At 34.9% G+C, this 23328-nt stretch overlaps 1 protein-coding gene across 17 annotated transcripts in view; it reads right to left on the bottom strand.

Moving 5' to 3' along the window:
• The window catches only part of AGTPBP1 (ATP/GTP binding carboxypeptidase 1), a 185195-nt gene that overhangs the window by 36496 nt on the left and 125371 nt on the right, over positions 1-23328 (bottom strand). For all 17 annotated transcript variants that reach the window (XR_004744018.3, XR_013533181.1, XM_078367459.1 and 14 more), the window contains 6 exons: positions 11798-11885; positions 7714-7858; positions 4780-4933; positions 3551-3731; positions 2188-2317; positions 452-583 (listed from right to left, as the gene is read on the bottom strand). Coding sequence is in view for 15 of the 17 variants with exons in the window: in XM_078367459.1 (XP_078223585.1) it covers positions 452-583; positions 2188-2317; positions 3551-3731; positions 4780-4933; positions 7714-7858; positions 11798-11885 (830 nt within the window). In the remaining 2 variants the exon portion in view is untranslated. The remainder of the gene's footprint in view (positions 1-451; positions 584-2187; positions 2318-3550; positions 3732-4779; positions 4934-7713; positions 7859-11797; positions 11886-23328) is intronic.

Genomic DNA, 23328 nt, shown 5'->3' with positions numbered 1-23328 from the left:
TTTAAAAGAATAAGAAAGGAAAATTTGCCCTACAATATATCAACATTAATTATAAATCTACAGTAATTTTAAAAATGTTGTTTGCAAAGAGACAGAAACAAGAATGGCTAAAATAATAGCCTCGCCATACACCCATATATGTGAAATAAGGTATGTAACAGATGGCATCATCAAATTGACAGAGGAAGAGATACTATCCAGTTAATGGTGCAAGCCAACTGGTATTCATAGAGAAAACAGAATTAGATCCCCACATCTCACACAAAGATGAATTCCAAGTAGATGAAAAATATGAACATGAAAAACTTTTAAAATGAAAAATCTGAAACAAAAATGGCAAAATGTCAACATTTACTGAATCTGAGTAGTTCATATATGTTAATATATGTATTTTCTATACTTTTATGCATGTTTAAAATTCAAAAAGTCATGAATGATCTATAATAATTACCCTGTATCCCGTATCTTCCACAACATCACATGAAGTTGCATTATCATTGGTACGCCACACTGTCTCCTTGATGCTGCAACCATACATAAATACATTCTTCTTTCGGGAATGGCCATGATAATCACAATAAACCTTGAAAATACGTGTTTTAAAAATTAAAAGACTTCCTTATATTACTAAGTCAAGGTAGTTAATATCAAGCCAATAAACATGTAGGTCTGTGTTCCTTGGTCTTTTTATTGTAAATAAACATGTCTTTTATTTTTTATTTTTTTAAAAATGATACTCTTAAAAATTAAATTAAAACCATACCCTTCTTTACGGTGTTTTTTAATAAATAAGGGCATTTTCTTGTTTTTTTTTTTTTTTTCTGTTGTGGTTTTTAAATTTCTTTTGTTGTTGTTTCTTGTAAAAGAGCCACCATTTAACAATTATGACCAATAAAAGTGATAATGCCTATTAATGCCTAGTTTGGGAAAGGATCTATAATTAATTCTAGAATTGCCAAATCCTTTAAAGGTCCTATATCACCTTTGTATTTACTATTCACCATTTTAAAAATAATACATTTCATTATAGTTCAAATCTACAGCTGTGGTGACTGCTGCCCCAAATGGTTATAAAAACATTTACCTAATTTAGTCTGGAGCAGTGCCTCACGCCTGTAATCCCAACACTTTGGGAGGCCAAGGTGGGTGGATCACCAGAAGTTAGGAGCTCAATGCCAGCCTGACCAACATGGCAAAACCCCATCTATACTAAAAATATAAAAATTAGCCAGGAGTGGTTGTGGGTGCCTGTAATTCCAGCTACTTGGGAGACGGAGGCAAGAGAATAGCTTGACCCTGGGAGGTGGAGGCCAAGGTGGGTGGATCACCAGAAGTTAGGAGTTCAATGCCAGCCTGACCAACATGGCAAAACCCCATCTATACTAAAAATATAAAAATTAGCCAGGAGTGGTTGTGGGTGCCTGTAATTCCAGCTACTTGGGAGACGGAGGCAAGAGAATAGCTTGACCCTGGGAGGTGTAGGTTGCAGTGAGCCGAGATCATGCCAATGCACTCCAATCTGGGCAACAAGAGCAAAAATTTGTCTCAAAAAAAATTTTTTTGATTTAAAAGCGAATAATAACAACAACAACAACAACAACAACAACAAAAACTAGAAAATGCTCTTATTTATTAAAAAACACCATAAAGAAGGGTATGGCTTTAAGAGCATCATTTTTAAAAAAATAAAAACTAAAAGACATGTCAATTTTACTCCTCTGCAAAGCCTTTCTTTCTTAAAGAAAGATTAAATAATATACATACTAATATCATGAAAACATCCTAATCAAAAGCTGGTGAGAACAGAAAAAGCATATGTATATAGTTCAGTTCAGTCATGCCTGTACTACATTTCCCATTTGTGTAGTAGAGATTTAACAGCTTCAGAGCTGACTAGAAAACTCAGAATAAGCTCCTAGTTTGAGAATTTGAAGATACATATTGTTACCTTAGTGTTGTTCAAGCAGTGAAATTAAGTATCTAAAACCAAGAGTTATCAATATTCATAACCAAAAAAGAAAAGTAAAAGGCTTATATAAGAGAATTATAAACATTCACCCTTGTAAAATTAAGAATACAAACATTAATGGATGAATCTGACCCCACGATTATTACACAAGTACTTGATAACAAAAAATGACATTTTATCTTTGACTATACCAAGTAAAAACAAGTAATGCTACTTACCAAAGGTAAACGCTTCACTGCAGCCAGGTATTGCAACAGCCCCTTAGCATGGTAAATCGTAGGATGTAAATCTGGATTTGGACTTTGCCACTGCCTATTTAAATCCTCTCCACTTAAAGAACAGCGATGACTACATGTACATAAACACAAAAACAGAAAAACACTGGTACCAATAAACCCTTACATGCATTTCTGATTTAACTTTATGATTCTATTCCACTAAGCATTTCAAATAGGTATAGATAGTAAGCTCAACCAAATGCATAAGATATTCATTAGCTAAACATTTATTGAGTGTTTGCTATGTGCAAGATTTTGTGTCACATTAATTTAACTGTGGTACGTTTTCAGATTCATAATCAAAATTTTCAAAATATGGGAAAAAATCTTAATTCTGACTACATAATAATCATTTGCTTTGTTAGCATGCTGTATCTTGACTTCATCAGTTAAAGTGCTACCTAAATGTTCCTTCTGAGAAAGACAAGTATATGAAAAGTATACATTGTTGTAAAATATCAAATACTTTTTTGTTTATTTATGGGTACTAAGTAGGAAAAATATCATGCAAATAAATTATTTAGGCAAATAATCATAAAGGGATGACAAATTATAAACAGAATTCTAACAGTCAATATATTCTCAATTAAAAATAGACATCATTTTAGTTCCATAACATAACATATTAACTAAGAAGAAATTGTTTTTTAAAAAAAAATCAATAATTTTCTAATACGAGAAATATTCATGCTACTTCTACTGAAGTAAGACATGTTATCCTCATCTTTGGAGATACTCACGACAACTAGACTAAATCCCATCTTTCAGAGCAGCACTACAGAGACCTTGTCAAATTACCAGAATAAATTTACTCAACTAACTATAATGCAGCCTCCTCTTACAATGTAAATATCTTCCACCATCTCCCCTCTGAAGAACTGTCAGAAACTAGACCTCCTCATATTAGGAAGAGGTTAGCAGATGGGGCTAACATTCCAGGAGATCCCAGAAGAGTGTTAATCATAAAACAATCTAACTTCATGCCACTAACAAAAAAGAAAGGAATATGAGAGGTATGAGTTCATCTTTCTTATAACCTGACACTGTGATTTTTCTAAAACAATTCAGGCATTTTATGAAAGCATATTCTCATGGATACAGAATTTCTCATCATTTCATACTGTTATTAGTATCCAAAATATATATTCATTTAAAAGTTTATCTTAGATGAATTTCCCACCAAAAATTTCTTTATTCTAGAAAAATCACTAAATTTGTTAACCTGGACACTGTTATTACAGTAAGTTTATACAGGACAACCACAATGATCTATAATATATTCTATAACTATTGCTTAACTTACTTTCCATTGATGACACCATCTGGATTTAGCATAGGGACGATTTTAAAAATATACGATTCTCGTAAGCTCTGAGCAGTAGGGTTATTGCTCATGAGATATTCCAACGTTCCTTTCATAACCCAACTTGCATTAGTTTCTCCAGGATGCACCCGAGCAGATAAGAAAACATAAGGGCGATTTCCTAAAGTACACATAAAATCTCAAATTAAAATGAACAGCTACTAAAAGTTTGTATATTTTACTTTGGGGCTTTAGAAATGTCTCTAACTCAATTGTGAATTCTGATATAAATTAATAGAACTCAATGGTGCATCCTACAAGCACTGCACTAGGCTCTATAAAAGAAACAAATATAAAATCAATAAAACCATATCCCGAAGGAGCTAATAGGACATAAAACAGTAAGTAGTATGTGATCCACTTATTTATTTCCCAATGACTAATTTAACATGTAAAATTAGTTACTTAATGTCATGTTGATTTTATAAAGAACAAGTACTTGGGGGAAGTTTAAAATATAAAACCATTTTTCATAAAATCATGGGGAAAAGAAAGAAAATATAATTTTAGCTCTGTCTTATAGTTGCTCTGATAAGCATAGAGAAAAAAGTGTATCTGCTCAGCAATTTACACCCCCAAAATTTCACTAAACATTTAGATATACAAGTCTAGTGAAATAATCATTCAGCTCATCACTCATATTTTCATACATAATATGCTCCTTCTGTTTCCTGAAAATACTCTGCCTTCTTATCAAAATTGGAACAGTTTTATTTTTATTACTACAGCTGTACATTTGAGGCAATTCAAAAAATATAAATGGCAGGGGAGAATGAGTAGCTATTCAGTGCTATCTATCAAAACAACTGATAGGTTTCTGGTTGTTTTATTTACAAGTAAAATCAGTCCATTTCTAAACTGATAGTGTTACTACATGGCCTCTTAAAATAATTTGTTGTGTTCTACTTTGAATACAATTTCTAAGGGTAAGAACTAAATGACAGTAGTAGCAAAAGAGATCTCAGAGAACATCTCATGTAGCCCCTTATTTTCAGGATACAAAAATTGAGGCCCAGAGGTAGGCCCATGGCTGGACAATAACAGGGCCAAGACTAGAGCCCAAGTCCTCTGATGTCTGTTCCTATTATTATTTCCATTATAAAATAGAGAGAAAGCAAATCAAAGTAGGTGAGAATGACTGCTATTGTGAGTAAGGAAGACAGACTTACTGAACTGACAGAGATGTTCATAATAATTAGACTCTGGCATTGCTGTTATAGTCACCAAGGGGCAAGTGTTTCCAGACAGGGTTTCACATAACACATCTTTCCGAAAATAGATTTGCTGAGGATTGTGTGCTGATTCCAATTTTTGAAGATGCATCTTGATAAAAATTTTAAAACAAAGTATACAATCACTTAAGAAGTCCTGATGATATACAGAAATAATGCATCCAGATCTCCACATAACTAGAATTGAATCAGATTCTTAACCCCTTATCCAAAACCCTCAGGGCCAGATGTAATCTAAACATCATTGTTTGGGAAACCCGAGAAAGGCAATACATTGTTTAAGTCATTAATTATGCAGCACCACCAACGGGGTCAGGGTAGCAATCTGTAATACAAACATTATTTGTGCAGCAATACATATGAAGAATCACCCTAAGTGGAATCAATATTCTAAATAAACTCAAGTCAGACTTTGCCTCCAAATGAGTTCCAAAAAACCTTTTGGCTTTCAAAGCCTTCTGAATTTTGGAATTTTAAGTGATTGTAGACCTGTAACAGCAACAATCTAAAACTTGAAGAATAAAAATTATGTAGCACAAGTTTTAACAATTTATTTTCCTGATTTCAAGATTAATATGGGTTTATTGTAAAAAGTCTCAAAGAAAAAAATTTAATGTTTTAAAGATTTAAAACTTCCATAATTGCACTGCCTGTATTACTAACACAATGTATATAAGCAAAACCATAATTACATAAAGACTTTTATAATCTGATTTTATCACTTAAAAATTTATACATTCACACAAACACATATATATATATATATATTTGTAATTATGAATACTATACCACATCATTAAACATGTTAAAATGTGTATTTTTTGAAAACACAAATTTTAATGGTCATATTATATGGCTAGACCAAAAATAAATTGTTCAATCCCTTATTTTTAGATATTTACTTGGTTTTCAAACTTTTGCCTATGTGCATTCACATCATCATGATTGACTGAGTGGTCACCATTTTCCAGAAACTGTGCAGGGCACTGGAATATAACAATGAATAAATGAACCCCACCCTAGGGAAAACAGAGAGCGCTGTGAGAGCCTGTAATAAGAGGAGGGGAGCCTAGCCAAGTCTGGGCAGTGAGGAAAGATCTTCTAGAGAAAACTACATTTAAACTAAAATCCAAAGGATGAGTGAAGAAGACACGGAGATGAGTACTACAGGCAGAAGGAAAAATATTAAGAAGACCACAAGACAGAACAGGGCATTTCAAAGAATTCTGTAAGATTCATTATAGCTACAAAGGTGAGAAACAAAAAATCTGTCACAGAATGAAGGGCCTGGTAGGCAGGTCTTCCCCAAAGCATAGTATACATACAACTGGTAATTGAGATAACTAAGTGATATGTAGATAACCATTTTAAAAGTTTAATAGGTATATGTTTTAGGTGAATTAAAAAAAAGTCTAGTACATTTAACTTTTCATGGATTTCACAGATACTAACTGAGAATTAGGATACAATTTAAATGATTTCATGGATTAATTGAGGATGAGGACAAACTTTAAAGTGTAATCTATTTTAAAGTCTATTTAAAGATAAATAAATAATAGTTCAAATAGTACGTGGATATGGCAAAAGAAAACAAAGTGAAGGGGCATTAGTAGAGAAAGAACAGGGTGAACCATCATAAGAATTTTAGAATTCAAACAAAGGGCAAGAGAAATCACTAAGTTTTAAGCAAGGTATTTTATTACAAGATTAGCTATAAAAGAGCCCTATGGCTATAGTCTGGGTGGTGGGGGAGTAACTAATGAAGAGCAAAGGAGGCAAAACTGAATCATAGAACACCAGTTACAAAAAGGTTGGCAGAAGGCCATGTGAGAAACAATGGTCGTTCTCGAAAAACATCATGCTACAGGGATTGAAAGACAGCAGAATTTAAAATACATTAAAAGGCACGATCAGTAAAGAACAATAACATAAAACCAAGCAAATATAAATAGTAAAAACATATCTGTATGTGCATTCTTATTTGTTTTCTTAGGAAAAATTACCCAAAAGTAGAACTACTAAGTTGGCACAGAAAGATACATGAACACTGTACCTTTATGGTAAGTTATAACTTTCATTAAAGTACAGTAAGGCTCATTTAATGTTGTCAGCCTCATTTAGTATTCTTAAGGGTTTGATATCTCTTCTGCTCTATGGACTATTTTCTTTCATGTTCTCCTCTCTAATAATTTGGGAGCTTGTTTCTAATTATAGTGTTCCAATTTCTTTATTGGTAAACTGACCACACATTCATGATCCTTGACCATTAGAATAGACATTCTGTTCTGAGAATAAATCTATCACAGTTGATATTTAATTATTGAAATTTCTTTGTTCTGTTTTACATTGAAAATATTCAAAATCTCAAAAGGTCTCACACAAAATAACTCTTATGCCCCAGATTTTTAGAAATCTGGATCTAGGTCTCCATAATGAAACCATTTCTTTCAGAAAAAGATCTCAATTTTTCCTTCAGAAAAACTCAAATTGCATCCACATTTTTCTAATATTCTATTTTCTATGAGATTCTGGTTAAACATGCAGAAATCTCACCTTGTTAAAATTTGTAAATCACGGAATCTTAGCTTAGAGAACAGTGGATGTCAACAAAAGATGAGAAATAAAAATCATGTCAAAGTTCCTTAATATTTCTATTAAAAAAAAACACATTCTCATTTTACTCCTCAAGAAATTTCCAAAATCTTCAACACTAAACCCTTTTCTTATGATATTTAACTAAATTTTCCTTATATTAGGATATTTAAACTCAATTATTATCATTATCCTTAAGTTAGAATATTTAATTAAATTCAATTTTCTTCCATTATCTTACACATATCCATCTAATACAATTTAATTTACAGTTCTTACCTGTAAAGTTGAATATGTATATGGATAGTGATAAGCGAAGTAGCAAACATCATCTTTATGTGGAAAATTGACAGTAAATGTAATTGTATAGTAAGATTTTCCCTTTTGCCCACCTGCGGCAACTGAACTTCTTGAGAAATGATTTCTGCAGTAAAAAAGCATGAAACATTTTTATTTCATCCATACAAAAACTGACTTTCCTTGCTACTTTTATTAAATAGAACTTCAGGAAAAAAAAAGAAAAACCCAAGTCTGTAAAAAGCTTACCTTAAATATCCTATTTAAGAAAAAAGTACTAATAAAGCAGTTGACTATTATTAGTCAATCACATTATATTACTTTTCACTTACAAATTTACTAATTAAATGATCTAATACTGTTTACATCAAAAAAAATTTTTAGAACCCCATTCTTTGACATCCATATACATTACTGGATCTAGAAGATGATCATCAATGGCTGCTACAATCAGGAGATGAAAGGCTGGTGGACACCTTTAAATGGATCAGGCTACAAGACCTGAGTTCACTAATCAATCTTAAGACTACAAAAAGAGAAACAATCAGAAATGATGTTTCATTGTACCACCTATTAAGTATTCTTGCCAAAAATCAAACCTGAAGTTGATCAAGCTTCTAAATCTAATTACCAGTTTATAGGAAATTGGAGAGACAGAAATACTTAACACCACAGGAGAGCAATCCAATAAAATCCAAATGTGAAAAACCCTACATGACAATCCAGCTTTAGCGAATGAGTGAGAAATTTTTAAAAAAGAGAGAAAAGAAAAGGGAAGCCTATAAATTAACAGAGACTTAAGAGACATGTCAACAAAAATCAAATGCAATGTGTGATCCCTGGCTGGATTTTGATTAAATAAAACCATAAAACAACATTTAGAGGCAATTGGAGAAGTCTGAACATTGGATCTTTCATCACAGTAAGAAATTTTTTTAATTTTTCTGTGTTACAATAATGGCATTGTGGTTAGACTGTCTTAAAAGACCTTTGTCTTTTAGAAATACATATGTTAAATATGTATGACTAAAATATAATATCTGAAAATGGCCTTCAAAATTCATTGTGGAAGTAGGAGTGAAAGTATAGCTAAAACAAAACTCACCATGTGTTGAAACTGGGTGATGAATATAGGGGCCTCATTATCTTATGCTATGTTTTTGTAAATGTTTGAAGATTTCCATAATAAAGTTTTAAAAACTACACATTACTCTCTAGAATCTAAATATTGCTGACATATGCTGACTTAAAGACGCTCTATCAACTTAATTTCTAAAATTCTGAATCATCTTGTATTATTTAAGCCACGAAATGAAGAAAACCCAGGGCCTATAGGTTATTTTTTCATGCACATAAAAGTTCAAAGTATTTTCAAATTGATATAGTCTTCATTAATTTATTCACAGTATCTTGAATAGATACCCAATAACAGAGTGCTAAGGATTAACAAAAATGAAAAACAAGTTCAAAAACTAGTCCTTGCCAACTCTTTTCCCTCAAAAGCTTAACATTTAATTGGAGAGGTATTTATATAACATTATAGCTATCTGGCAGTTTCTAGGTTATAAACTAGTTAAACATACATTATCTCATATAATGGTGAAAAGCAGTTTTATTCTATTTAATAGATAAGACAAGCATCACAGGACTTGGCTGACAGGAAAAGTTAAGGCACAATGCAAAAGCAGACTTTAATCCTTATCACCTAAATTTCAGGGCCAGCACTTTTGTTCATGCCTGTAATCCCAGCACTTTGGGAAGCTGAGGCAGGTGGATCGCAACATGGTGAAAACCCAGCCTCTACAAATGACGAAATTAGCCAGTTCTCAACTGTAGTCCCAGTTACTCAGGAAGCTGAGGTGGGAGAATCACTTCAGCCTGGGAATGATGACATGCTCTTGAGGCTGCAGTGAGCTAGGATTGCACCATTGCTCTCCAGCCTGGGCACCAGAGCAAGACTGTGTTTCAAAAAAAAAAAATACGAAAATTAAAATAAATAAATCTATCTCAGTCTTCAGGAAAACAACTAGAATAGAGTCTTACATAGAAAGTGGCTAATAAGGCTGGGCGCAGTGGCTCATGCTTGTAATCCCAGCAGTTTGAGAGGCCAACGTGGGCGGATCACAAGGTCAAGAGATCGAGATCATCCTGGCCAACACAGTGAAACCCTGTCTCTACAAAAAATACAAAAAGTAGCTGGGCATGGTGGCGCATGCCTGTAGTCCCAGACACTCAGAAGGCAGAGGCAGGAGAATCACTTGAACCCAGGAGGCTGAGGTTGTGCACAGTGAACGGAGATCGCACCACTGCACTCCACCCTGGCAACAGAGCAAGACTCCATCTCAAGAAAAAAAAAGAAAGAAAGAAAGTGGTTAATAAATGTTTGTTGAGTTGAACTCTGCTTCCAGATCAGGAAGTAGTAGCCAAAGGAAACTAAACTAAAAAAAATAAAATCCTTGCCATCACCCCTTACATAGACTAGAACAACTTGTCCTGCTATAATCATTCATTTTGCAATGTGAAAAAGCATTCACTGATTGACAATTTCTAATGAGAAAAAATAAAAAAGCATGAAAGAAAGAATACTTTTTTGAAAAACATTGTTTCACTCTTTAATAGTCTAAATAATTCTGCTAAAATCTAGGAAGCACTGCCCAATAATTACAGCTTCAACCAACGTTATGAGAGAGAGACAAGTGATCAAAGAGTAGTTTTCTATTAGTCTACCATTAAAAGAAATACAAGATGTATTATGGTGCAGATGAATTACGTATTACCTTTACTTCTGTTTCTCATTTATTTGCTATTTATTTCACTAATAAGAGTAAGGAGGAAAAAAAAAAAAAAAAGAGTAAGGAGGAAATCTTACTGAGATGGATCCCAAGGAACATTTTCTTTCCCAGAAAGTAACACTACTTAAGACCAAGTTTTTTCCAAAGCCATGTCAAAACAGTTTAATTTTAGAAGCCTTCTTCTAATTGGTAAAGCTAAAAAAGAGGGGCATTAGTGCCAGTTAAGCACAATCTAAAAAGTCAAAATTCACTATACAGAAAGTTAGGATTGAAATCAATAACAGAGAAGATACAGGGGTGCCAAGCGGAATCAACAGTGAACATTACCTGAAAACATTTGCAGACACAGTGTAAAATGGAAAAGCAAGACACATGAGAATCCTCAAGTATTTAAAGGTGGAGCTGAAGAATAAACAAACTATTCCACAGAAGTAAATGATTTCTAGCACTTAGTATTATTTATTTATTTATTTTTGAGGTGGAGTCTTGCTCTATCACCCAGGCTGGAGTGCAGTGGCACAATCTTGGCTCACTGCAACCTCCACATCCTCAGTTCAAGCTATTCTCTTGCCTTAGCCTCTTGAGTAGCTGTGATTACGGGTGTGCACCACAGTGCCTGGTTAATTCTTGTATTTTTAGTAGAGATAGGGTTTCACCATGCTGGCCAGGTTGGTTTCAAACTCCTGACCTCAGGTGATCCACCCACCTCAGCCTCCCAAAGTGCTGAGATCACAGGCGTGAGCCACCAAACCCGGGCTCTAGCACTTATTTCAAACTCACTAAGTAGATCATGTATTTACAGTCAAAGATGAACCATGTAAGCTGATGTACTGTATTTGGAACACATTTTGGAAATTAAAATGAGGCAAACATTTGTGTATTAATATAAAAAGGGAAAAAATAAGAGTTATACTTGATATCATAGGAAACATAAAAAGCCACTGCAAATTATTACTCATAATTTCTAATTTCAGTTTTATTCAATAGTTTCCAGAGTTTTAAAGCTGGAAAAGCTGCGGACACATAACTCTCTAAGTGGTGGAGACACAGCCTGGACCTAAGTTTGTCTACCTATACAACACATTTTACTTCCACTGTGTACACTCCATAAGTGGATCTCAAGTTCTAAAGCACTCTTTAGAATTACTAAAGCATAGCACCACAATTCAAAGTATGCAGTAATACTTCTATTTCCTTTTACACTGAAACAGAATGTACTTAATATCATCTTCTGTAAGCTGATGTTCTATTAATATTATTCTTAAAATACTTACTTATAGTAACAAATGTCAATCCCCATACGAATCCACCATGGTCTGCCATTTAATGCTTCCTGAACCGAATACATGAGTGGTTGCATACCTTTAAAAAAAACAGAGACAGAGAAAATTCTTTTCAGAATTTTTGAATTAAAAATTAATCTTCCCTTTGTAGAAAGCACCAAACATTCAAGAAAGCTGAAATAAATTACATTCCAGTTATTTAGTATGTATTTTTAAAATCTGATGCGTTTCTTAAACATACCAAGTCAATCAATGGTATGCTTTTATTTTTTGTTTAATAATACAGGATTAAAACTTTAGAGTGAAAAGTCATTAAACTCTTTTCTATTAAATTTTCTACATGAAATCAATTAAACATATTCCTTATTTATAAAAAGTGAAACAAAAATATATGTAAAGACATAATGTACAATCACCCCTCCCTCTAACTCTCCATGATTTCCATCTACACTGAAGTTAATGGGAAAACGCCACCAAAATGGTATGTTTGCTTTCTTCCCCACTTTTCCCCATACATGTTTGTGTTTGTAGGAGAAAAGAGGAAGAGGGACTATTAACCAAAATATAGAGTATATTTTCTTGGGTATTCTTAGAAATATATTTTCCACATGAACTTTAAAATCATCTTAACTAACTTCTAAATGATACACTAGGTTTCTAAATGGAACTGAATTAAATTTAAGTGAAATATATAAAGGTTGACAATTTTTATTGAGATTTAGTTTGACTTTCCTTAAATTCTAACTTAAGGATAGAATCGTTTTCTTTTCCTGGTACAGAATAATTTTATTAAACTTACCTGTGAGTATTTTTATAAGATTCTTTTTTTCCTTTCCATTTCTGACTGGTTATTCCAACATTGAAGCACTATTCATTTATTTTTTTGTAATTCTCTTAATATTCATGTTATTGAATAAACTAATTATAACAGGTTTTTAGTAGTCTCGCTGATTTTCTAGGAAGATAATTAAAATATTTCATCTCCTCTTCTAATATTTATATCACTTATTTCATTTTCTACTCCATTTAGATAAATGAAACCTCAAAAAAAATTATGCTGAATATAGAGGTAAGAACAAACAATTATTTTTCATGACTTTAATCAAGATGTTTTGCGATTCCATGTAATATTTGTCACTTTTCTGCAAATCAACTTGGTCAGATTTAAATAATAAAAAATAGCTAACAAGAAATAATTTTTGTATATGAAATACTATTCTGTTTTTACATGTATTAAGAAATTAAATCCTCACAACCACCTTTAGGTGGTAAATGCTTTTATTATTATCATTACTTGAGTAGTTTCATCATATTTTTGTTATGTTTCAGTTTTAATTAACTTACCAAATGCCTTTTCAACATCTAATAACAGAATCAGACTCCTTTTCTCCTTTAAACTGCTGATGTAGTTTCCTATTGTTGAACTATCTTTGCATTCCAAGAAAATGCTACTCTATTAACACTATGAGACTGTTTGCTATTATTTAGAATTTTTGCATTTAAATTCTTAAGATGATCTTTCTTACTTCAATTTACTTTTACCATGTATTGGTAAAGATTATACTAGCTTCAGAAAAGTAAATTTTAAAACTTCCATCATTTATTAGAATAAATAATAAGAAGCACCATCCATCTTTCAAAGGATAAATATAATTCATCTGGAATACCATATAAATATGACTTATTAATAGACTTATTAATAAATATACTTTTTAAAATTTCCTTCCTTCCTTCACTCTTCTTTTATTTCTTTTTAAAATGGAGATGGGTCTCACTATGTTGCCCTGGTCTTGAACTCCTGGCCTCAAGTGATACTCCTGCTTCAGCCTCCTAAAGTGCTAGGATTACACTGGCTGGCATGAGCCACTGCACCTAGCCCACTTTTGGTATTTCTATGACTTATATCTAGATATAAAAATGTTTTATACATTTTTAGCATTTATATGTAATAATTTTTTAATCATTCTCTTTCGGTTTATTTTCTTCTCTTTTCTTTTTTTTTTTTTTTTGAGACACAGTCTTGCTCTGTCACCCGGGCTGGTGTGCAATGGCACAATCTCAGCTCACTGCAACCTTGGCCTCCCGGGTTCAAGTTATTCTCCTGCCTCAGCCTCCCGAGTAGCTGGGATTACAGGTGCTGCCACCACGCCCAGCTAATTGTTATATTTTAAGTAGAGATGGGGTTTCACCATGTTGGCCAGGCTGGTCTTGAACTCCTGACCTCAAGTGATCTGCCCACCTCGGCCTCCCAAAGTGCTGGGATTACAGGCATGAGCCACCGTGCCCAGCCTATTTTCTTATTTTTTCTAATTTCTTAAGTTGGGTACTTCTTTTCAGTCTTTTTCATTTTAAATAATGTAAGTTATTAAAAGTCTTCAGTTTCCCTCTGAATACCAGTTTAACTCTAACCCGTCTAAGTCTGAAATGTTCTCCCTTGCACTTTCTAGCTATCCCACTGAACTCTCTGCGATCATGGAAATGTTCTAAATCTGCACTCCCCAATGTGGCAGCCACTAGCCACAAGTGGCTATTAAGTACCAGAAATGAGCTGAGCTCCAATGAAGAACTGAATTTTTTATACTAAATTATAATTAATATAAATTTAAATAGTCATATGTAGCTGGTACAGGACAGCACAACTCTAGATAATTTGTAGCATTTGTTTTAAATTATACCTACTGAATTGTTAAAGAAGTTATTATGTAATTTCCAAGTACAGATTTTTAATTCAATTTTTTAATTTTTACTAATACTTTGAATCAAATATCTGTAGAATTTTAAAAACCATCAATAAGTTTTCTTTGTAGCAAATGTATAATGAAGTTTTAAATGTTTCATGAACATAAAGATAACTTATACTTCTATAAACAAACTGAAAAACTGAGTAACAATTGTATGTAATTACATTATGATTCTGTACATATATAGTTCACTGCAAAGCCAAGGTATTGGTTTTTCAAAAGAAAATGTTTCCAGGGTCCAGTTCAAATGAATTATTTTATATACTTCATCAAATATTCCAACTTATATGACATTTTAATTTGTTTCACACTTGTAGTATGACTTTTTTTATAGTTTTTCCGTTGTTTTATCCTTTTATGGGAGAAATCATGAGCCTTTTTCCCAATGTCCCTACGTTTTCGGTTTCTTTATCATGTTATATCATTTCTTAGAATCCAGACCACTTTTTTTTAAAGTATATTTCCAAGATACCACTAACTTATAATTCTAATTTGGATGAGCTGCTTTCTAAGAAATCTCAGATTTCATCCTGTTATTTCTTTTCACTGGACTTCTAGATGAGTACCACTTTTTCTTGTATCTCACATCTCCCTCTCAGATTTCCAGTGGGATCCTAGTGAATCAAAAAATCAAGCTTGTTAATTATATTATTCAAATTCTCTACAGCCTTACTTATTTTTGTCTTCTTGGTATATCAGATTCTCAAAGGAGTATTTAAATTCTCATGTTTTCTAATCAAGTTCATTTCTTGCAGCTGTTTGCCCTGCTTATGTAGGTGCTATGTGGCTAAGGTTGTTGTGTTGTATAAAGGTTTACAGCATCTTCAAGGATTGCAACTTGTAAATACAAAATAGCTGTCTTTATGCAAGTCACTGTTTTTGACCTTGACGTTTTTGTCTAACACTATTTATCTTTTTTTTTCTAGATGGAGGCTCACTCTGTTGCCCAGGCTGGAGTGCAATGGCGTAATCTTGGCTCACTGCAACCTTCACCTCCTGGGTTCAAGTGATTCTCCTGCCTCAGCCCCTTAAGCAGCTGGTGACTACAGGCACATGCCACCATGCCCAGCTAATTTTTCTATTTTTTGGTTGAGATGGGGTTTCACCATCTTGTCATGGCTGGTCTTGAACTCTTGACCTCAGGTGATCTGTCCACCTCGGCCTCCCAGAGTGCTGAGATTACAGGTGTGAGCCACCATGTCCAGCTGACTGACACTAATATTAACTACTTTTGCTTTATTTTCATTTTATTTGCCTAGTTTATCTTTGCTCGATCATCCATTTTCAACCATTTTTGTCACTGAATACACACACACACACACATACACACACACACATACACATACTGGGTGGAGGGCAGAGAGATAGACACCCCATTAAACTGTGTAACTTTCAATATCTGACCTTTTGAGGGTACTTCACAGTTTATTTATAGTTGGTGATAATGGATATACATTTCACTTTATTCCTTCCATCTTATTTTCTACTTCTGATATCAACAAATGATTTTTTTCTTCCTTATTTTATTTTTATTGGTTTGGTTGCATTGTTCCACATTTTCTTTTATTCCTTAATTTGGAAGTTTTCTATCACGCTTTTCAATTCTACTTTTCCACCCTCATAGTCATGATTAATTGATATTTTTCAAAAACTATACTAAATTAAATAACTAAGGCATCCCACTGAAACAAGTTAACTTCCACTTTTCCTATATTACCCCCTTCAGAATATTTTTGGTTAATATGTTTTATAGGTTCCAATACTTCTATCTTGAGACCTTTTTACTCATTGATTTTATTCAGAGAGATCAGAGAGCATATTTTCTGAATGATTGTTTTTGAGACAGATCTTCACTCTGTATATTTTCTGAATTCTTATAAACACTGACATGCAGTTTGTTAGCAGTGACAAACAATTTACAGATTCTTCAAAATGCATTTGGATGTCTATGTCTACCAGCTTCCAGTGCTACAGATGAGCAGTTCAATACTAGTTTAATGTTTTAAATATACAAAAAAATATGATGATTAAGAGCATGCAACTAAACTTCCTGGGTTTGAATTCCAACTTCACCACATACCAGATGCATGATCCTGGGCAGACTATTAACCATTCTATGCCCCCGTTTTCTCTTCTATAAAATGAGGGTGAAAACTTCATGGGGTTGGTTGTTGTGTGGATGAAAACTATTCACGTGTTATCACTTAGAACAAGGCCTGGCATGTGATAAATATTCAATGACTGTTAGCTGCTGGTGTTATTATTATCATTATTTCCTTTTAAATAACCTATTCTTCTAAAGTAGAAGCAGGTTAAAATTTTCTCTTTGTACTTGAAACTCAGAAATTTCACTGGTACATATAAAATAAGTCTACCTTCCTGATTCCTTCCTGGGACTCAGTGAGCAACTTCAATCTGCAGTTTTGACTCCCTCCACTCACATAAAACTCACCATAACACAAAACTCATTATAATAGGTTTAATAGTGACCACAGGAGACAGAGGAGGCATTTCAAGATGGCTGACTAGAGGCATCTGCACTTACCTCCTCCACAAATCAGCAGCAAAAGTAGTGAGTAGATAATCACACTTAAAATTGATCATCTAAGAGAGAACACTGAAATTCAACAGAGAAGTAACAAGAATACCTAAGACAAGAGAAGAGAGAAGGCAGGCAGGCTACTTGGCCAGGAGCCCAGGGAGGCTTCCCAGTACAGGAAAAGGGTGAGAATCTCAGTAGTCCACGTGGGCACTACAGACTCCTCCAATCCTAGCCCCAGGGGAAAGTCCCTCCATCCTCACATCCTGAGACTAACACAGGGAGCCATTCTGAGACTGCATGAAGGCATTGTTCGAGAGAGTGAGCTCAGGTGGAATGTGACCTAAGCAGCAAGAGTACTGGCATGGTTTTGAGAACCCAGCCCCCACTCAACTGCATCCTGCCCTGAGGCCCAACAGCCCCTGCTTCCCCAACCCACAGCCACCAATGCCAGAGGCTGCTGCCACTGAGACCTAAGTAAGAGACACTGACAGAGACCCCACCTCCCAGCAGCAAGCTGTCATGCATTTGCACATGCCCAGAGGACAGACTCCCCTACCCACAGCCACCATCACTGCTGACCGCTGCCACTGGGGCCAAAGCACAAGCCCCTGGCAGCAACTCTATCACCCTTAGCAGTGTGGTCATCCTACATTAACACATACCCTGAAAACAGGCTCCCAGGTCCCCAGCTATCGCCTGGGGCCAAGGCGCACACTGCCCAGCCACCTGCCTACAGTTGCTGCCACTGACAGCAGCTCAGCAATCCCTAGCAGCAAGGCTGGGGTGCATTTGCAAGTGCCCTGAGGGCACCAGCACTGCTGCTGCCCCACTCAAACACTCTCCAGGGAGACTTTGGATCACCCCAGCCCTCCTCTTTACAGCCAGAGTCCCTATAAATCACCTGGAAGGGGCCTGAAGACAGGTCTGCCTGGCCTGGCTCTACCCCATCCCCAACACCAGAGCATACCACCTGGGAGTCTGGGGATCTCTCAGCCATGTAAACCACTGCTGGCACCTGAGCACTCCTCCCAGGAGTGAGGATGGGCCACCTAGCTTGCCACTACCATCATAGCTGGCACACACCCACACACACCGCCTGCGGGTCTAGGGGCTGGACCACCTAGCCTGTCACAGCCACCACCAACACTAGCACAGACTGCTTAGGAGGCAAAGGGTTGTCCCACCACTGACTGATCCTGCCATCACTAATGCTATGCCTGCTGCTCAGGAGCAAAAGGACCCATCCACCTATCTGGCCCAAAGCTGCAACTGCTAGCATCAGAGCAAGCTGCGTGAGGCCCAAGAATTGGCCCTCTTAGACCCACTAAAAACACTGCTAGCACACATCTTGCTGGGTCCTAAGGATAGGAATCTTTGGCCTGCTGTTGCCGCCACTAGTGCCCAAGGACTAGCCCACCTGGCATCCCCATTCCCAGCAAAACTTCACTACAGCCACCCCTAACAACTACACCCTAAGCCACTGAAGAAATTCCAGAAACCACTGACATTGTTTACAGCCACAGAAAGCATATAGGGACTACATTACTGCATGCACACAGAATCAAAGCTACTAAGTGCCCTACCCAGCCAATATTATAAACATACCTTCAGAAAAAAGTCCTCTCCTATGAAAGTAAATCAAAAAAATTGAAAGATATGACTGCTATATCAGATATCCCAATAATAACACAAGGACACAAGAAACATGAAAAAACAAGAAAATAATGACACCTCCAAAGCAACCAATAATTCTCCAGCAACAGATTCCAATGAGAAAGAAATACATGAAATGCTGGAAAAATAATTCAAAATAATGATATCAAAGACACTCAGTGAGATATAAGAGAACACAGAAAAACAATACAAAGAAATCAGAAAAACAATTCAGAAAATAAGGGAGAAATTTACCAACAAAATAGATACCATTTTTTAAAAAGCCAAACAAATACTGGAACTGAAGAATATTCATTGATTAATAGAAAAAATATATTAGAGAGCTTTGACAATAGACTAAAGCAGAGGACAGAATTTCAGAACTTAAAGATAGGTCTTTTCAAATAACCCAGTCAGACAAAAATAAAGAGAAAAAAAATAAAAAAGAATGAACAAAGCCTACATGACATATGGCACACCACAAAGCAAACACATATTCAATTATTTTGGTGTTACAGGAAGCAAAGAGAAGATGTGAGGGAAAGTAAACCTATTTAACAAAATAAATAGCTGAGAGGCAGAACAACATGGCCATATAGATGCCTCCAGTGATCACCACCCCCTACTCGACACCCCACAACAGTAACACCAAATTGAACAACTATCCACCCAAGAAAGCACCTTTGTAAGAATCAAAAACAGGTGAGCAATCATACCAAGGAAATGCACTGAAGAGTGTAGGAAAGACAGTCTTGAATTGCTCCCACCACACGTCTTCAGTACACCAGCAGTGACCACATGGAGGTAAAGAAAGTGATTGGAGTAAAAAGTTTATTCAAAGGGATAATATCAGAGAACTTTCCAAATCTAGAGAAAGGTATCAAACATTCAAAACACGAAGGCTATAGAACACCAAGCAGATTTAAGCCAAAGACTACCTCCAGCCATTTAATAACCAAACTCCTAAAGGCCAACGATACAGAAAGGATCCTAAAAGCAAGAGAAAAGAAACATGCAAAGGGGATCCAATATATCTGGTAGCAGACTTTTCAGTAGAAACCTTACAAGTCACAAGAAAGCGGAATAACATTTAAAGCACTGAAGGAAAAAAGCTTTGATCCTAGAATAGTAAGTACATCCACTGAAAATATCCTTCAAACATGAAGAAGAAATAAAGACTTCCCCAGATAAATAAAAGCTGAGGGGTTTCGTCAACACCAGACCTGTCCTACAAGAGATGCTAAAGGGTGTTCTTCATTCTGAAAGGACAGGACATTGATGAGCAATAAGAAATCACCTGAAAGTACAAAATTCAATGGTAAAATAATAACTACATAGAAATACACAGAATATAATACTGTAATTGTAGTGAGTAAACTACTCATATGCTGAGTAGAAAGACTAAAAGACCTGGCACGATAAAAACCCTAGAAGGAAATCTAGGCAAAACTATCCAGGACATAGGAGTAGGCAAGGACTTCATGAACAAAACACCAAAAGCATTGGCAACAAAAGCCAAAATAGACAAATGGGACCTAATCAAACTCCACAGCTTCTGCACGGCAAAAGAAACAGTCACTAGAGTGAATCGGCAACCAACAGAATGGGAAAAAATTTTTGCAGTTTACCCATCTGACAAAGGGCTGATATCCAGAATTTATAAAGAACTCAAACAGATTTACAAGAAAAAAACAAACAAGCCCATTCAAAAGTGGGCAAAGGATATGAACAGACACTTTATGAAAGAAGACATATATGAGGCCAACAATCATATGAAAAAATGCTCATCGTCACTGGTCATCAGAGAGATGCAAATCAAAACCACATTGAGATACCATCTCACGCCAGTTAGAATGGCGATCATTAAAAAATCTGGAGACAACAGATGCTGGAGAGGATGTGGAGAAAAAGAAACACTTTTACACTGTTGGTGGGAGTGTAAATTAGTCCAACCATCGTGGAAGACAGTGTGGCGATTCCTCAAGGCCTTAGAAATAGAAATTCCATTTGACCCAGCAATCCCATTACTGGGTATATACCCAAAGGACTATAAATCATTCTACTATAAGGACACATGCACACGAATGTTTATTGCAGCACTGTTTACAATAGCAAAGACATTGGAATCAACCCAAATGCCCATTGATGATAGACTGGATTGGGAAAATGTGGCACATATACACCATGGAATATTATGCAGCAATCAGAAATGATGAGTTCGTGTCATTTGTAGGGACATGGATGAATCTGGAGAACATCATTCTCAGCAAACTGACACAAGAACAGAAAATGAAACACCGCATATTCTCACTCATAGGCGGGTGATGAAAAATGAGAACACATGGACACAGAGAGGGGAGTACTAAACACTGGGGTCTATTGGGGGGAAAAGGAGAGGGCCAGTGGGAGGGGGAGGTGGGGAGGGATAGCCTGGGGAGAAACGCCAAATGTGGGTGAAGGGGTGAAAGCAAACAGAACACACTGCCATGTGTGTACCTATGCAACTGTATTGCATGCTCTGCACATGTACCCCAAAACCTAAAATGCAATAAAAAAATAAGAAAAAAAAAAGAAAGAAAGACTAAAAGATGAACCAATCAAAAATAATAATACAACTTTTCCAGGCATAGAATAATAAGATATAAATAAAAACAACAGAAAGTCAAAAAGTAAGAGGTGATGAAGTTAAAGTATAGAGTTTTTAGTAGTTTTCTTTTTGCTTGTTAATTTGTTTTTGCAATCCATGTTAAGGTGTCATCAGTTTAAAATAATGGGTTACAAAATGTTATTTGCAAGCCTCACAGTAATCTCAAAAAACCTACCACAGATACACAGAAAATAAAAAAATAAGAAGTTAAAACTTATCACCTGAGAAAATCACCTTCACAAAAGGGAAGATAGGAAAGAAAGAAGAAAGGAAGAGAAGACCGCAAAACAATTAGAAAACAACAAAATAGCAGGACTAAGTCCTTACCTATCAATAACAATGAACATAAATTGACCAAACTCTCTAATAAAAGGAAACAATCAACAGGGTGAAGAAACAACCTGTTGAATGGGAGAAAATATTTACAAACTATCCAACAAGGGATTAGTATCCAAAATATACAAGGTACTCAAACAACTCAACAGTAAAAACTAATCATAAAAATCTTATTAAAAAGTAGGCAAAGGACACAGACATTTCTCAAAAGAAGATACACAAATTGCCAATAGGCATATGAAAAAATGTTGATCTCATGAAAGTAGAAAGTAAGTAGTTCAACATCACTACTCATCAGGGAAATGCAAATCAAAACTACGATGAGATACCATCTTACCCCAGTTAGAATGGCTATTATTAAAAAGAGGGAAAAAAGTAACAGATGCTAGTGAGGATGTGGAGAAAAGAGAACTCTTATACACTGTTGGGGAAATGTAAATTAGTGTAGCCACTATGTAAAACAGTACAAAAATTTCTCAAAAAACTAAAAATAGAACAACATAAGATCCAGCAATCCCACTGCTGGGTATTTATTCAAAGTAAAGGAAATCAGCATATTGAAGAGATATCAACACCCACCCCATACTTACTGTAGCACTATGCACAACAGTAAAGATATGAATCAACCTCAGCATCCATCAATGATGAATATAGAAAATATGATATATATACACAAAAAATACATTTTATACATAGAAAATGTGGCCATAAAAAAATGAAATCATGTCCTTTGCAGCAACTGGATAGAACTGGAAGTCATTATGTCAAGTGAAATAAACCAGGCAAAGAAAGATAAATATTGCATGTTCTCACTTATATATGGAAGCTAAAAAAGTTGATCTCATGAAAGTAGAAAGTAAAATAAGACACAAAGGCTGAGGCAGGTGTGTGGGAGGGATGAGGGGATGAAGAGAGGTTGGTTAATGAGTGTAAACATATAGTCAAAGAAAAGAAGTAAGTTTTAAGGTTCAATAGCAGAGTCAGGTGACTATCGGTAACAATGTATTACATATTTCAAAATGGCTAGATGAGAGGACTTAAAATATTTCTAATATATAGAAATGACTTGATCATTATACATTCTATACATGTTACAAATATCACATATACCCCATAAATTTGTACAAATATTATGTATCAACTTTTTAAATCAACCATATAAAGCAGTGAAAGATTCCAGCTGAGGTCAAAGGGCACTTCGGATTTGTTTTATGTGTTCTCATGTTATAAAAAACAATTATTCTTACATTACATTTAAAACAATGTGTTCTTATATCACATTGAAAATGATCATATTAAATTTTGATCACTGTGAAGTTAGCTATATTTGGATATTCTGACAGTAACACAAACCATTTGGACAAAGTAAGTTGCCCCATCAAGAATCAAATCAAATGAGGTAAACTCAGACTCAATAGACGAGTCTATGCAACCTGATATAGTAACAGAAAGCCTATATCTGAGTAACTAATTTATTCATTAGCCAAAGGATAAACCTTCAGATACATAAAAGTATGCTTAAAACTGTTGATTTTTTGCCTCAAATATAGATAATCAAAATATTAAATTACCAGAGTAATATTCAGTGGCACTGGTCCCTAAT

This window comes from Callithrix jacchus, chromosome 1 (genome assembly GCF_049354715.1).
Source record: "Callithrix jacchus isolate 240 chromosome 1, calJac240_pri, whole genome shotgun sequence".
In the NCBI taxonomy this organism is placed as follows: domain Eukaryota; kingdom Metazoa; phylum Chordata; class Mammalia; order Primates; family Cebidae; genus Callithrix; species Callithrix jacchus.
This window is presented reverse-complemented; position numbering and strand designations above follow the sequence as displayed.